At 24.3% G+C, this 16,089-nt stretch overlaps 1 protein-coding gene and 1 long non-coding RNA gene across 3 annotated transcripts; one reads left to right on the forward strand and one right to left on the reverse strand.

The window, feature by feature from the left end:
• Window positions 1-292: 292 nt before the first annotated feature.
• Window positions 293-2,821, forward strand: LOC135926491 (uncharacterized). Its single transcript, XM_065462380.1, has 8 exons — window positions 293-1,290; window positions 1,337-1,534; window positions 1,575-1,664; window positions 1,708-1,827; window positions 1,865-1,945; window positions 1,991-2,035; window positions 2,083-2,272; window positions 2,319-2,821. The coding sequence occupies exons 1-8, from the start codon at window positions 351-353 to the stop codon at window positions 2,659-2,661; spliced, it is 2,007 nt and encodes a 668-aa protein (XP_065318452.1). The 5' UTR covers window positions 293-350; the 3' UTR covers window positions 2,662-2,821.
• A 97-nt stretch (window positions 2,822-2,918) lies between these two features.
• On the reverse strand, window positions 2,919-4,244 carry LOC135926254 (uncharacterized). Of its 2 annotated transcripts, XR_010571813.1 has the most exons (5): window positions 3,998-4,244; window positions 3,878-3,943; window positions 3,582-3,823; window positions 3,478-3,528; window positions 2,919-3,432 (listed from the first exon to the last, which is right to left on the reverse strand). It is a non-coding gene; the product is annotated as an uncharacterized LOC135926254 (long non-coding RNA). The 2 variants fall into 2 exon arrangements; XR_010571812.1 differs by having other exon boundaries at window positions 2,919-3,416; window positions 3,459-3,823.
• Between the last annotated feature and the right edge of the window lie 11,845 nt (window positions 4,245-16,089).

The following is a 16,089-nucleotide window of genomic DNA, read 5'->3' on the forward strand; positions in this document are numbered from 1 at the left end:
CAACCTACAAGCTAAATAATTATGGGATGCCTCTCTTCATTACCTTAATAATTGATGGAAATGGTGAATCACAAATAGTGTCACTTTGGCTTGTACAAAGTGAAAGCTATAAATGTGTAAAAAAAATGTGTGATATTATAAAATATCATAATAATAATTTAACAAAGCTTGAAGTTATTGTGGCTGATAAAGATATGGCAGATAGAAGTGCCTTCTATGAAAGTTTCCCAGCAGTAAATATTCACATATGTTATTTTCATGCTTTGAGGATATTTAAAAAAGAGATTACAGCTGAAAAGAGAAAAATTACTACATCTGAAGTTAAAACAGTGCTGGAAATACTAGGAAAAATGGTATACAGTAAGACTGAAGATGTATACAATTATCTTTACGAGAAACTTATAGATTTAAAATTGCCCTTAGTTTCTTTGTATTTTAATACACATTGGCACTTTATTAGAAAAGAATGGGTGATATATTGGAGAAATGAGTCACCACATCTGCTCAATTTTACTAACAATCGTTTAGAATCTCTTAATCAAAAAATTAAAAGAGTTGTAAATAAATATTCTCCTTTAAATGATCTTTTTTCAGATTTATCAACAGTAGTTAGTTCTCAAGCCTTTGAAAGGCATCACAGAAATATAATGTGTATTGAGAGGCTACCATGTGTCACCTACGCATGTTATACTCCAGAAAATTTGTATTCAATTCTTTTAACACCATATGCCTTTAAAATTATTTTAAATGAAATCTCATTTCATAATCAAATACATCTATTAAATATTGATACTATTTTAAACCATGCGTTGGTCTGTGAAAAGGGTGTAGAATTTAAAATTACACTAAAATCATGTGCATGTGGCTTTTTGACTTGCATAAAGCTGCCTTGTCGCCACATATTAGCACTTCATGCTGCCTTAAAATTGGATATTTATCTTAATCATCTCTGTGGAGAGAGGTGGACTAAAAAATATACACAGGATAGCTCAATATTGTCACCTGAAGATTCTTCTCTGTCTCAGTCATATTTAAACATTTCCCAACATCATGATTTTCCATGCACAAAAAATTTGTCAACCAATGAAAAATTTAAACAAGTTCAAAGAATATTGATGCCCTTTTCAAGTTTAACATCTCAGCTTCCTCAAGAAATTTTTGATGTATTTATCGAAAAACTAAAAAAACTTGATAGTATAGTTCAAGCTGGAAAATATTTTGATATCATTGAAGTGAATCAAAGTATATTTCCCAATCCCATAGTTATTCCAAAGATAAACATTATACAATGTTAGATTATATTTTATATAAATAAATTTTTAAATATGGAATATAGATACAAATGTAATAATCCCTATCATAAAATCAATATCAATTATTCCTAAGACTGAGAAAATTGTAGATATTGATGAAACTCTCCAAAAATTAAAAAGTATCAAACTACCACTCAAAATGAGAAAAAAAGGTAGATCCAGAAAATCTGATTTATCAGTAATAGGAATTTCAAATAAAAAGGGGAAATTATCATCATCAAGTAACATAATTAAATTTTATATAATAAATTCAAATTATAGATAAGATATTACCAATTAAAATGGGCATCCACTCACAACCAAATTTAACACTTGTTGAAAACCCAAAATTGAGCTCTATTTTATCATCAAGTTACAAAATTAAATTTTATATATAATAAATTAATAATTCTAGACAGCAAAATAATATTACCTATCAAAATGGGCCTATACTCACAACCAAATAAGACTTTTGTTAAAAATGCAATGACAAAAGATACTAACAATATACCCCAAACCTTAAAATTTACTCTTAGTTTGTTGTAATATACAAAATTATTTTATTTATTTAGTAAATAAAGCACATTCTAATACCAATCAAAAGGGTTGTATTCCATTTTTAGAAAATTACCTACCTAGACCAAATGTGATATGTATGATTATGAGATTTTATATTCTATTATAAAATTAAATTTTAGTGGATCAAATTGCACATAAATATAGACCTCTCAAAACTTCATTCAGTACTTTTAAATTTATAATGTGACAATAATGATTTTAACTTTTTTAGAAAAAATTCAATCTACACAAGATCCAATATTCATTTTTCAGCCAACAACATCGGAATGGAAAAAATATCATTCTGAAATTTTAGGCCTAACCTTAAATGCACCTCAAAATTCTCAAAATTTAACATCCACAAACTTAGGGGATCCCGATAAGGTCGACCAAGTCCTAGGTGATGGAAATTGTTTATTCAGGTATTTTATATTATCACTTAAATTATCTTACTAATTCTTATTATAGATGTATTAGCAAGGAGATTAGCAATAATGAGGAATATCATGAGATGATCAGGATGGCTATTATTTCTTTTATGATGCAACATTCCAACTACTTTTCTGGATTTATAGGGATAAAAACTACTGATTACATTGTGAAGAATAAAATGGGCTGCAGTGGCACATGGGCAACAGATGTGGAAATTGCATGTGTCTCAACATTGCTTCAAACAAGAGTGTTTGTTTTTTATGACAAATGGCTTGCCTTTGACCCTTTATTTATTATTCCTGAAATAAAAAATTTTTTCTGTTGCATTTATATAAAGAATAAAAATTATCATTATAATTTAGTTTTGTCCTGTAAATGATATATTTATATATATAACCATTTTATGAGAATATTTTTTTTAGTCTTATTTTTTTACTATAAAAGTTTTAGTTATCTATTTATATTTATACACAAAAGTAATTTTTATATTTTTTTTACTATAAATACATCTTTATAAATATTTAGTCTATATACACAAATAAAAGTACATTATTATACACTATTTGAAGTTATTTTTTTTAGCCAATATACTAATACATATTCTCCAATACAAATAAATAGCAAAGAAATATATTTAACAAAAAAGATATATACCTTTTAGATTTTATCTTTTATTTGCTTATCATTTAAAATTAAGTTATGTAAATTAAAATAATAGAAAAATTAGCAGAACCATCTTGTCAGTTTATAAATGTGTAAAATACTTAGAAAAATTTTATTTTTGGGTATTGGTCTCTGATAAAAATTGTAAATATCATTATTGGTTGTATGGCTTAAAACTTTTTATATTAAAACAAATTAAGAAAATAAGCAAAAAAATGTTTTGGTTCTTTTTATATTTAATTTTAAGTTTGGGACAAAACAATTAGAGTATGAAAAAAATGGGCTATGATTGAGCTAAAAAAAATTAGGCCAGATTGGTTACATTCTTTTAAATTAACATGATAAAATTCAAAATTTATTACAAATTGTTTATATTTTATTGGCACATATAAATATTTTACAATTAATGGTTATTGTAACTATATATAAATGAACAATCTTTTGTGAATTTGAATTGCTTGTATGGAGGTTCTATTTATAAGCATATCTATAAATAAAATTTTAATATTTTACAATTAATGGTTATTGTAACTATATATAAATGAACAATCTTTTGTGAATTTGAATTGCTTGTATGGAGGTTCTATTTATAAGCATATCTATAAATAAAATTTTAATATTTTATAAATATTTTACAATCAATGGTTATTGTAACTATATATAAATGAACAATCTTTTGTGAATTTGAATTGCTTGTATGGAGGTTCTATACATTTATAAGAATAATAAACCTTTTGATATTTAAAAAGATTTATGAGCTCTTCAGGATGGGAGTTTAATGTAGACCTTGCAATATATAAATTAACTAGGCATGACTGCTCATTAATAATGCTACTAAGTGAATCACATGATGAAAATATTGCTCCTAAATGTATCATCTGTAAATAAAATTTTAATATTTAATTAATCAATTTACAAAAATTATTACTAACTTTGTCTAATTCCGAATTTGAATTGCTTGTATGGACTATGGAGGTTCTATACATCTATAGGCATATCTATAAATAAAATTTTAATATTTAATTAATCAATTTACAAAAATTATTACTAACTTTGTCTAATTCAAAAAATTGAAACATTAAAATATATTTTTAAATTAAGCGGGTTATCATATGAAAATGAATTGTCACATGATAAAATGTTATTAATTATCATGGTGTTAGCTTTAGTATATTTTACTAAATATCACGGGTGTTAGCTTTAGTATATTTTACTAAATATCACGGGCGTTAGCTCTAGTCACGGCCATTTTGTGTTTATGGTTCCACACGAAATCGCCAAGTTCAAAATAGACAAATATTTTTGTACGTAATTTAAAACACCACAAGTAATATAATATTTCCTATATAATAAAATACAAATATATAATATAGTGTAATATAATATAAAATATATAATAATAATATAATACTAATACTAATAATATAAAATAATAATATAAACTAATAATATAAACTAATAATGTAATACACTATAATACTAAAATAATGTATTATTATAATGTGTAATAATATAATATAAAATATACAATAATAATATAAAACCAATATAATATAATACCAATATAATATAATACCAATATAATATAATACCAATATAATATAATACCAATATAATATAATACCAATATAATATAATACCAATAATGTAATACCAATATAATATAATACCAATATAATATAATACCAATATAATATAATACCAATATAATATAATACCAATATAATATAATACCAATATAATATAATACCAATATAATATAATACCAATATAATATAATACCAATATAATATAATACCAATATAATATAATACCAATATAATATAATACCAATATAATATAATACCAATATAATATAATACCAATATAATATAATACCAATATAATATAATACCAATATAATATAATACCAATATAATATAATACCAATATAATATAATACCAATATAATATAATACCAATATAATATAATACCAATATAATATAATACCAATATAATATAATACGAATATATATTAAAGTACCATTCTGAAAATATGGTCATCCTAATTTAAATTTTAAACAAACCAAATGATTTATTACTTAGTTACAAAATATAAAATTAAATTTAAGAAATTGTTATTAAATTACATAGAAAAAATAAAAAGATATGTCTAAGTTAACAAATAATAGGAGGTAAACTTCAATCATAGTCAAATAAGTAAAATTTATAAAAATCTATTCTTGCTAGATAAGAGTTTGTGTTACCAAAGTGTGCTTTGTCCCTTCCATATCTCTCTTATCTTTTTCAGATACCCCAATATAATGGTATAAAATCCTAAATTATACATAAATTCAAGAATTAAAATAATATTTAAATAAATCTCTAAATACTATTGAATGGGTACTTGCCATTTAAAGTTCTACCTTATTCCTATTGAATTGGTACTTGATGCATTTAAAGTTCTATTTACCCCTAAATATTCAGAAATATGTATAATATTAGGTGTGTGTTCAGTGCATTCAATACACTGGCAAAATTTTAAAAATGTCAACTATTAATTAATTTATGAAAGTTGCATGGGATATGGTTTTTTGATCAGGCCTGGCTATGTCTGCTAAAAAAATTTCAGACCAATCTATAACCCATATTTAAAATTCAAAATTAAAGCACCTCTATTTTAAATTTTATTCAATATGATTTCTATTAGAGATCTGCAAAATTAGGCCCGGCCTAATATTTTTAAAAAAATTTGGGCCGGGTCGGGTCGGATTTTGGAAATTTTTTAAAATATATCCAAATTTATCAATTTTATATTGAATTTTTTATGATAAATAAAAAATTTTGATTTTATTTATTGAGACTAAACGCCATATAACATATGTCTTTTATTTTGAGTAATTATAAAATTTAATTTCTATATTTATATAAATTTGGGTCGGGCCGGGCCGATAAAACTTTTGAAAAAAATTTCGGTTTCGGGCCGGGCCGGCAAAACTTTTTAAAATAAATTCGGGCCGGGCCGGGCTTGAAAAATTACCCTGTACTAACTTATATGAATGAAATGATGTTGATTTATTATTGGATAAAAATAAAACAGGATAGAAAGAAATTTACAAACTAGACATGTTTTTCGAATAAATATTTAAAATTTATTTTTAAAATATAAAAATAATCAATTAATGTCTCTCAAAATTATTACTTATATATTGAAAATGTTTAATACTAAAAAAAATTGCGGGAGAAATTAAAAAATTGCTGTAGATTTTTGCGGGAGATTTCCAATTGCTGTAGTTTTGCGGGAGAGAGATGTCTGCGTGTAAACTAAAAAATTGCGGGAGTCTCCCGCTGATGGGGGGAGACATGGCAACCCTGGCCACCACACACCCTTAAAGGAATTAAATTATTTTGCAGTTCTCGGGTATAGGCTTTTGTTTTGCCCAATTCTTTTTGTTATTAGTCTATAGACGTTTAAACAACAGTTCTCCGACTGTTGTGCGTATAAGTACGTGCGGCTTGCCCACAAACGTGTGAAGAGCTCCTCATTGTCTCCCCCCCCCCCATAATTAACTATCCAGTTTGAGGGATTTTTGAGGAAAACCTAGCGTAGCTCTGTTGTATCCACAACCAGAGGGCGATAACGCTCTTATCACGTATCACGTAATTTAATATTATTAACAAATTATTATATAATTTAATATATCCAATTTAACAAAATTCAATGTGCCCATTTTATGTATATATATTTTATTTAATCTTAAGTTGACCTTAAAATGTTTCTTTTATGATATCATTTAGAATGTGATTGATATCTCTGGATCAGGCTTGTTAATCGATCCTTTTAAAAAGATCGAATCCCGATCACGATCTTTTGGAAAAAAGAGGATCGAAATCCAGGATCGAAATTTTTTTTAAAATAGGATCGCGATCGCGATCACGATCACGATCCTTTTCTTATTTAAATTTCTGATCAATACAAAATTAACTAATATAAAAAATAAATAAATTGGTATAAATTTATTGTAATTGAATTAATATAAGTATAACAATTAGAATATATTTATTTATAATTAAATTAGCCTTTAATAATAAATTTTTTTCTAAATTATCATCATTTAAACAACCACGTTTTTCATTAAGTACATGTTTAGCTTTACTAAACAAGCGCTCCACTAAAAGTGTGTTATATTCAATAAAAGTTTTTTTTTAATTAACATAATTATTAAAAATATTCACTGAATCATCATTAGAATAAAAAAAATTATTAATGGAAAGAGCATTTTGTAACGAGTTTTTCCCAAAAAAGGTATCGATCCAGGGGCGTCGCTAGCCTTTGCAATCTCAGGGAGATCAACTATGAAATTTTTTATGGGGGGGGGGCGCCCCCCATAGCCCCTAATTTGTGGGCCTTCGGCCCGCTTTTGCCCGGCCTTCGGCCGGGTTTTATATTAATATATCAAACTTTATTAAAACTTGATAACTCTGAACAATTATTCTGAATTTCATATTTTGTCATTTATCATATTATAACAAAATTAACTAGCATATAATTAATTATAACAATAAAGACATTTCTAAAAATAATATTTTTTAATATAAAATCTATTTATTTCAGTATAAGATATTTTCGATTGCTGATATAAAAAATTTCGCGTCTAAAGAATTACAAGTGATAAAAAGAGTTAATTAATTCATACACATGCTTCAATTGATAATGGTTTTTAAAAACCACATAATATAATAAAATTCTTAGCAACTTACATTGACAAAAAGTCATGAAACTAATATAACTCTTTGTTACCCTTTTAGTTTTGTAGAATGGAAATAGATAATACAAACAACCAATCCAAATCATTAAATTATATTGGGGTTAGAGCTTCCTCTTAGATTTTATGATGGAGGCTAGATAAGTAGCCGAGTAAATTATTGTGAGATATTAAATTTCTAAAAGATTTATCTTCCATTTTTACATAAACTTAACTCATATCAGAAAAACATTAAAAATCTTTAGAAGAAATTATGCAAATATATTGAAACCTTGAATTATTTACATGGCAAGGATGCCATAAAAGAAATGAAACATTTTGTGAATATATAATAAGAAACAGAATGATATGAAGAAAGCAAATAAGATTTTATATATAATTGTCGCACCACCTCAAGTTGGTATATTATATCTTAAAATAATAGTAGTTTGTAATAATATCAAAAATATACTCGTATTAAAAATTTAACTCAAAACTATTTTTCAAAGAAGAAAAAATTAGCTTTCCTAAAAACACGTAAAAAAGAGAAGAAAAGATATCTAATTTATTACATCCATTATGGAATGAATGATAAGATGTTTAATTTTAATAATAGTATAAATTAGATGGCGTTAAAGAATTTAATGCAAATTGTTACTTATATTTATTATCAAAGGTATTTATTAGTAAAATTTATTATAATATTAACTGTAATTTATTATATAACTGTCAAATACGTCTGTAAAAGTGGCATTTTACCTATATTTTATAATCAATTATATATAATAGAGTTATAAACAGAAATATCTTATACTTATTTGTATGCATGGGAATTAAATTTAAAAATGAATACTATAGTTGATTAGTGATTTTGAAATCGGCTAATTACAATATTAAATTTGTTAATTTTCAATTAATAAATGATTATATTTATTTAATTAAGGTTATATAATAATCTAAATATAAAAGTCAATTAACTGTTAATGCTAAATTAATATTTAGTGAGTGATTTGATATTCTATTTTTAATACAGAATTTGAGAAAGCTGACCTAGTGAAAATATAATTTATATATATTAATCTAATCTAATAATTAAAATAGTATTCATTTAATAAAAATTTATATAGTCTTATTAATTTTTAAATAATAAAATTAAATCTATATATTACATGATAGAATTATAAAAGAAATCGTTTAGGGGGCAATGAAAAAAAATTTATTTTTAGTTCATGGGGATATTAAGGAGTTTTAAAAAAAAAAAAATTTGTTTCAGGGAGCTATTCAAATTTTTCAGGGGGCTCGAGCTCCTGCGCGCCCCTTCCTAGTGAATCAATCCATGCATTTATTTGAAGGATCTGCATATAGTTGACCCTCTATTTTTTCTAAATGGGCAATTAATCTTTCTTTTAGCATTAAATTTTGTGGCAGATTAATAAAAGGCCAATTGAGCTTAAATTTTGGGTGAATTATTAATTTGCCAATATATTACCGGCATCATATAGTGAAGGAAATCTATAATTTTTATTACATGCATATTGTTATGATCTTCACAAATAATAAAAATTGTATTTTTATAAGAATTAATTACTTCTAAATACCTCTTTAGGTTTGAACTTCTAATCTTTCAAGAAGATATCTTGTTTTTGCATAAAGAGAATTTTGCACATTGTATGGTTACTTCCATCCGTTTCACATAAAGTAAAATACTTACGTAAATTATGAAATGGTAAAAGATTCTCATTCTCACTTATATCTGCTATCACATCAATAGAAGTAGATGTATCATCTTCTAAATTTATAATGGAGGACTTTATTAAAACCTAGAATTTATATTATATTATAATATAATTAATAAATAAATATAACTTGTCCTTACAAAAAATTTGGGATTGTTGAAATATAAAATCTGGTGGAATGGTGGTTTATAAAATATGATGTAGATAGATATTTTTTTTAAAATAATATTTAAATTTAATTTTCAAAATTTTTATTTTATTTATTGCTTTTTAAGAAAAAAAATAATTTTTAAAAGAATCGGAATCGAATATTTAAAAAAATGATCTCGATCACGATCCACAATTTAAGGTCAGGATCTTAAATCCTAGAAAATTGACAAATTTAGGATCGAATCTAGGATCGGCGATCTTTTGATTCGATCCTTTAACAACTCTGCTCTGGATATACATTTAAGAGTTTACCAATGGCTCAGGGTTGCTTTTAAATGACATTTTGGGTAGTCAAAGTACGAAAACAATTTTTCATTTGCACAAGTAGTTATAGGGAAGGTGTCTAGTATTATTAAAAGTTTTATTATTATTTAGATTTTATGCATATTGTAATTTTAATGTAAGTTAAGATGGGGGAGCTTTGATGAAAGCATGTTCCTTAGATCATCATATTAAGTTTTAAAAGACTAATTTTTATACGAATTAATAAAAAATATTATTAGTGATCAACGGTTCACAAGAAATTGATGACAGCCACGATTTAAATTTAAATTGATAGTTTTTTTTTTCATAAAGGTCACTTATTTATTTTAAAACAAACATGTCGTAGATAATAAGCTTAAATTTATTAACTTATTTAGTTTATCATTAAAACATAAAAAATTATTAAAGTTGACCAGGAAAATGTCTATGATATTGGACTTCGAATCAAATAATCTAAGCGAGTCATTGACTACTGCAACAATATTTAGATTTTATTTGAAGAAATCTCTGAGATTAAAAGTTTAAAAAATATATAATTCATTTTTACGATTGAAATAATAAATGGAATTTAGGAAATAAATACACCCAAATATTTAATAGCATTAGAAAAGCATTTTTGTAAATCCACCTATTAATAGTTTCAACTATACCCACCACTAGAAGAATCAAAAGCCAAATAAAAACTGATATCACCCCTCCTTTAGTAAGCCAAGCATCTGAAACATTAATTCTAATATACAACCATGACAATATAGGTTAATGATGCTTACTACCAAGTGAATGAATGGAAATATTCTAAATACCATTTCCGGATTCGAACCCGCGACCATGGGATCAGTAAGCGAAGCTCTTGCCTACTAGGCCATAGAGGCTTTCCAAAAATCACGATTTTTCGAATATATATTATAAATATATTTGGTAGTGCCTATCCAAATAAAAAATAAACATCAAATTTGATAGGTAGTACCTTAAGGTGGTAGCATCATTAACCGACAATATATATATATATATAGATAAGGATATCACATTAAAATAGATGCTATTTTATATTTTGTATAATCATTATATAATATATCTAATTATCGAATATAAAAATTCATAATATATTCAGATATATTTCCATAATACTCCACATTGCTACAGGTATTTACAGAGTTGGGCAGTACCGCGAATACTTGTATCTAAGATACAAGATCCTTTTGTATCTTGTACTCAGTATTTTATTGACATTTTTAATAAGATACTAGTATCTGTATCTAAGATCCTTTATTTTGAAAAGAATCTTGTATCTTTTTCATTTTCTTTAAAAAGATACAGATACAGATTCTTTTTAATATTCATATTTAAAACATTTACATATCACACAATCTAACTTTATTTTCTTCGTGAAATCTTGTATTATTTTCTGCTATTTAAATATATTGATAACCAAAATTAGTTGGAGATTTTAAAGATCACAAAGATAGATAGATTAAAAATAACAACACCAAAACTAAATAAGTAAAGGTTATATTTTATATGTAATATTTTTTAATTTGTAAGAATGTTTAACATTTATAGTAGTGAAGATGAAATTATGGAGATAGGTTCTCCTGAATCAAATCCGAATCTTAAAATTTTAGATGGAAGATTTTATAAAGTAATTTATGTGAAAAAGGACAAGGTACAAGCCGAATGTCAAAATTACACAAGTAAAAAAGTTATTAAAGGTTGAACAAACTCCTCTACAAACTTTGTTAAACATATTTATATTATACATTTTTATTTTATAATTATTAACATAATAATACCTATACTTATGTCCCTCTTAGATAATTGTTATTAAAATTTTTTATAGAAGATGGTTGATTATCAAATTAAAATCATTTTGGATATATAATTTTTAGAGGTGTACCGATACCACTTTTTAGAGATCAATCCGATCCTATATTCAATTGATATCCCGATTACCGATCCGATATCATATCTAATTTTGTATTCTGTAAAGATACCAATGGTTTTAATTTTTAATATACTTTTTATTAGTATAACAACTATAATTTAACTATACCATAACTTATATCATTTAAATATATTATAATGATCAGTTATAGTTTATATTCAATTCAATTGCAATTCTAAAAGTATATAAAATATTTTTATTGTTAAATCACTTTTATATAACAAGTAATAACATTAATCTATATACATATTAATTAATAAACAATTATATTATGAAATTTGAAATAAATATTTAAAATAATATTTAACATTAATATAGCGAAGATTTCTTTTTAGTAATACCAATATTTCCAATTTATCAGAGGTCAGCTTGCGGTGATATTAACTGTCAATATCACCAGCTCACTAAAAACAGATTCTGAAGAGATTATCGCATACTTTTATAAACAGAATGCGCAAAAAAATAACAATATGGTAGAATGTTTATTAATTAAATATTATTATTAAAAAAATATACATAAAAATGGATTTCGATTTTATTTATAAAAATAAATGATTTTAGATATAACTATTTTTTTAAATTTTATAACATTTTATTTTTTGTTAAAGAAGCCATTTTTATATCGGATCAAATTTTATAATATTGACCGATAATTGATATTTTAAAATGGGTGAAATATCGGTTCGATAAAAAATATCGGCACATCCTAAATATATTTTATATTTAATTATTTTAGCAAGTTCTTATTAGAGAAAATATTTAAGCTACAATTGATATATAACATTAGGTAATTTTAAAAGGCTCTTAATAAAATAATTATAATAAGGTAGAATTTAACTTTATTAGTTACTTTTATTTATTTATGATATAAGTAAAATTATATTACAGTATTTATCTACAAAATTTAATTAATTTAAAATGCATTAAAAAAAAATATTTTTTATATATAATTAATGATTTTGCAAGAAATTTATTAAAAAAATTTGAAAAGAGATTTAAATGATATTTATATATATATATGATGATATTACAAATGCAAGAATTAATAAGTCATACTAGAAAATAAAACTAATTTAAAAAATACAAAAATATCACAAACAAGTAATGATAATTACTTATATAATGAATAAAATAAAACTAGTATTATTTTTTTTATAGATGCCATTTAGCCATATACTCCGAATATAAGCTATATTTAAAACAACACAAAAAATAAAATGCAAATTCTAATAAATCATTTGATTTAATTTTTTTTCTTATTTGCACATTTAACTCCCATTAAATATACTACTCTCCCTTCCCTGTTTAAGCTATTAATGGACAAAAATTAATATTAAAATCCCTGGTTATTATAATTAATTCATCAATAAATATTTTATTAATTATTATATATGTAATACTATGTTCTTCACAAATAACTAATAAAAATTGTATTTTATAAACTATACTAATTTAATTGGTAATGATAATTTGAAAGTATCTTGTATTTAAGATACTCTAATTTAGTAAAAGATACAAGTATCTTTTATCTTGTATCTTTTTGATATTTTGAACAAGATGCTAGTATCTGTATCTAAAATTCTTTTTTTTTATAAAGAATCTGTATCTGTATCTAGATTCTTTTTCCGGAGGACCTGCCCAACTCTGGGTATTTAGTACATTTCAGTGCTTTACCCTGTTTGGTAGATGCTTATAGAAAACGCATTATTAACTAAATTCAAAAAAATTGCCAATATTTGCATTGTACTAGCAAAATATAGAAACAGCACTGAATATCTGGAATATGTAATACCTGATTAACAGAGTTGTAAAAGGTACTTTTAAATGAATCTATATACAGATACATCGTCTAAAAAGTTGTCTAGATACGATACAATTTTTAAAATGTATCTAGATATAGATACAACCTCTTTTATGAAATGAGGTAAAAAATTTATTGATTTGATATCACATTTATCAAAATATAACTAAAATAATGATTTTAGATTTTAATATAATATATTATTAAATGATTATAAATTATTATTCTCAGTAATAAAATATTTTTAAAATTTTGGTCATTAAGGCCTCCTCGTTTATCTGTAAATACATTTTTAGCTTCACTTAAAAGTCTTTCTACCAGGGCGTTTGAAGGGATTCATTGTTATATCAGGAAATTCTACCACTGTCTGTCGGAAAATTATATTTTTTTTGTGGAGCTAATGTTTAGATCATATAAATGAAGTATTTTCAACAATTTAATGGCTTAATGCCAGCATAATTCATCTAAAGTGATTTGGGTTAAATCTGTGGTCTCTTGGAAATCAGTGGAAGAACCTAGTCCAAAATCTTCGACAGATTTATTCTCCTTCTCCTTTTTTTTATTTTTATTGACAGTGTTTTATGTTTTCTCTTAAAATTTAAAATTGCTATTGTAAACATTTATTTAGTATCTATACCCTTAAATGTTTTAAAATGTTGCAAGTTGAGGTAATGCTAACTGAAATTTTCGTATTTTTTTGTAGACATGGCAAACATTCTGCTACCAGAGATTTGTTTTCTTTATTTTGAGATATTATTTTAAAATTTGCTCTAAAAATTGGCCATGGAAATTATGTATGACCTTGTTGATGCTTTATTGATTATTACTTCTTTAATCTAATATAAATTTTTTAAATTAGTATAATAAAATTGATCAATTTCATTGAAAATATGGTAGATGAGATGGATTGTAATCAGGGATCCTGAGTGAACTAGAATAAATCGCTAAACCGTTATAAACCTTTATAAATATCTGAACCCTAACCGTAATCGAACCGATATAATTATTTTTTGAAAAAGTAAAAAGAATCTTTATAAAAAAAGTTAAACCGGTAATAAATAATTTTACATTTCTTAACATTCTTTTCCTTGTGGTGTATTACATATTTTACCTAATCTGCTTCGTTATTTATAATTATTAATTGATCAAAATATTTGTTTAATCCATTATAAGTATGTATTAATTTTTTACTATGACTTAAATTGATCCACAATCATAACTGCTTCATATAGTATTAGAACATTCCTATTTCCTATATTTTAGTATGCAAAATATCTAAATAACTAATTTTTGATTTAGTTGCATTTAATTAATCTAAAAAATCATCATTTTTTATATATTGAATCAAAGAAATTTGAATATCCAGAATTTTATAAACTTGCTCTTATAGTATTTGCGTTTCCCGCAAGACAATTTCTGTCCATTTTGGGGCTAAAATTTGTATTATCGTCACAACGAACAAATATGAATCAGAAAATATATTATTTATACGTTCAAATAATATATAGAAATGAGTTATAATTCTTATATGTTATTCATAGATACTTATAATAAAAATAACATCTATTTACAAATAAACAATATATTAACTTAAGTGATGGCAATAATTTTAATAAATAATATTCATAATTAAAATCATAATAGGTGTTACTTCAATAAAAATAATTTTGAAAAAAATTTCTGATCGTAATCAACCTTTTTAATTGGCTGAACTGAAATTTTATAAATTTTTTCTTAAGAACCGTAATCGAACGGTAACCAATATAATTTTTTACATGCTGAACCGTAACCAAACTGAATAAAGGTTCGGGTCCCTGATTGTAATATCAAAATTTGTCTCATAATATTTAATGAATATTTATTTTTTTATATATAAATTATAATATTTTATATATATATAATTTTTAATTATAGTAGTCTTAATATTTTTCAATATGTATATAATTTTTAAAATGTATCTTAAAAAGTCTCTAAAATAGTATTTAGATACAATACTTTAAAAAATCTATCTTATAACAGATACCACGTTTTTATATCTAGATACTTTAACAACTCTGCTGATTAGTATTTACTAATTCATCAATCCATATTTCCAATCGAAATAAAAATAAATACGGCATGCCGTAGGCTGAGCTTTTATTTAGGAATTTAAATTGCGATTTGAACATCAATTACTCCTAAATATACTGAGATTTTTTTCTGCTCTTCAAAACATTTTTGATTCTCGATCTTTGAGGATATTATTTGTTTTTTTAATATAAATTTCTAAATTGTATCAAGATTTAAGATAGAACAAAGCAGGAGCGTAACTAGCCTTTACAATCTCAGGGGGCTTGAAAAAAAATTTATAAAATTTTTTTCAAAATTTTACCTTTTTTTTAATGATATGAAAAAAAAAAATCAAAATTTTGAGGGGCTCTTCAAATTTTTCAGGGAACTCCAGCCCCTGCGCTCCACCCCCAAGTG

The sequence above is a fragment of the Gordionus sp. m RMFG-2023 genome, chromosome 3 (assembly GCF_954871325.1).
Source record: "Gordionus sp. m RMFG-2023 chromosome 3, tfGorSpeb1-WG-v2, whole genome shotgun sequence".
In the NCBI taxonomy this organism is placed as follows: Eukaryota; Metazoa; Nematomorpha; class Gordioida; order Chordodea; family Parachordodidae; genus Gordionus; species Gordionus sp. m RMFG-2023.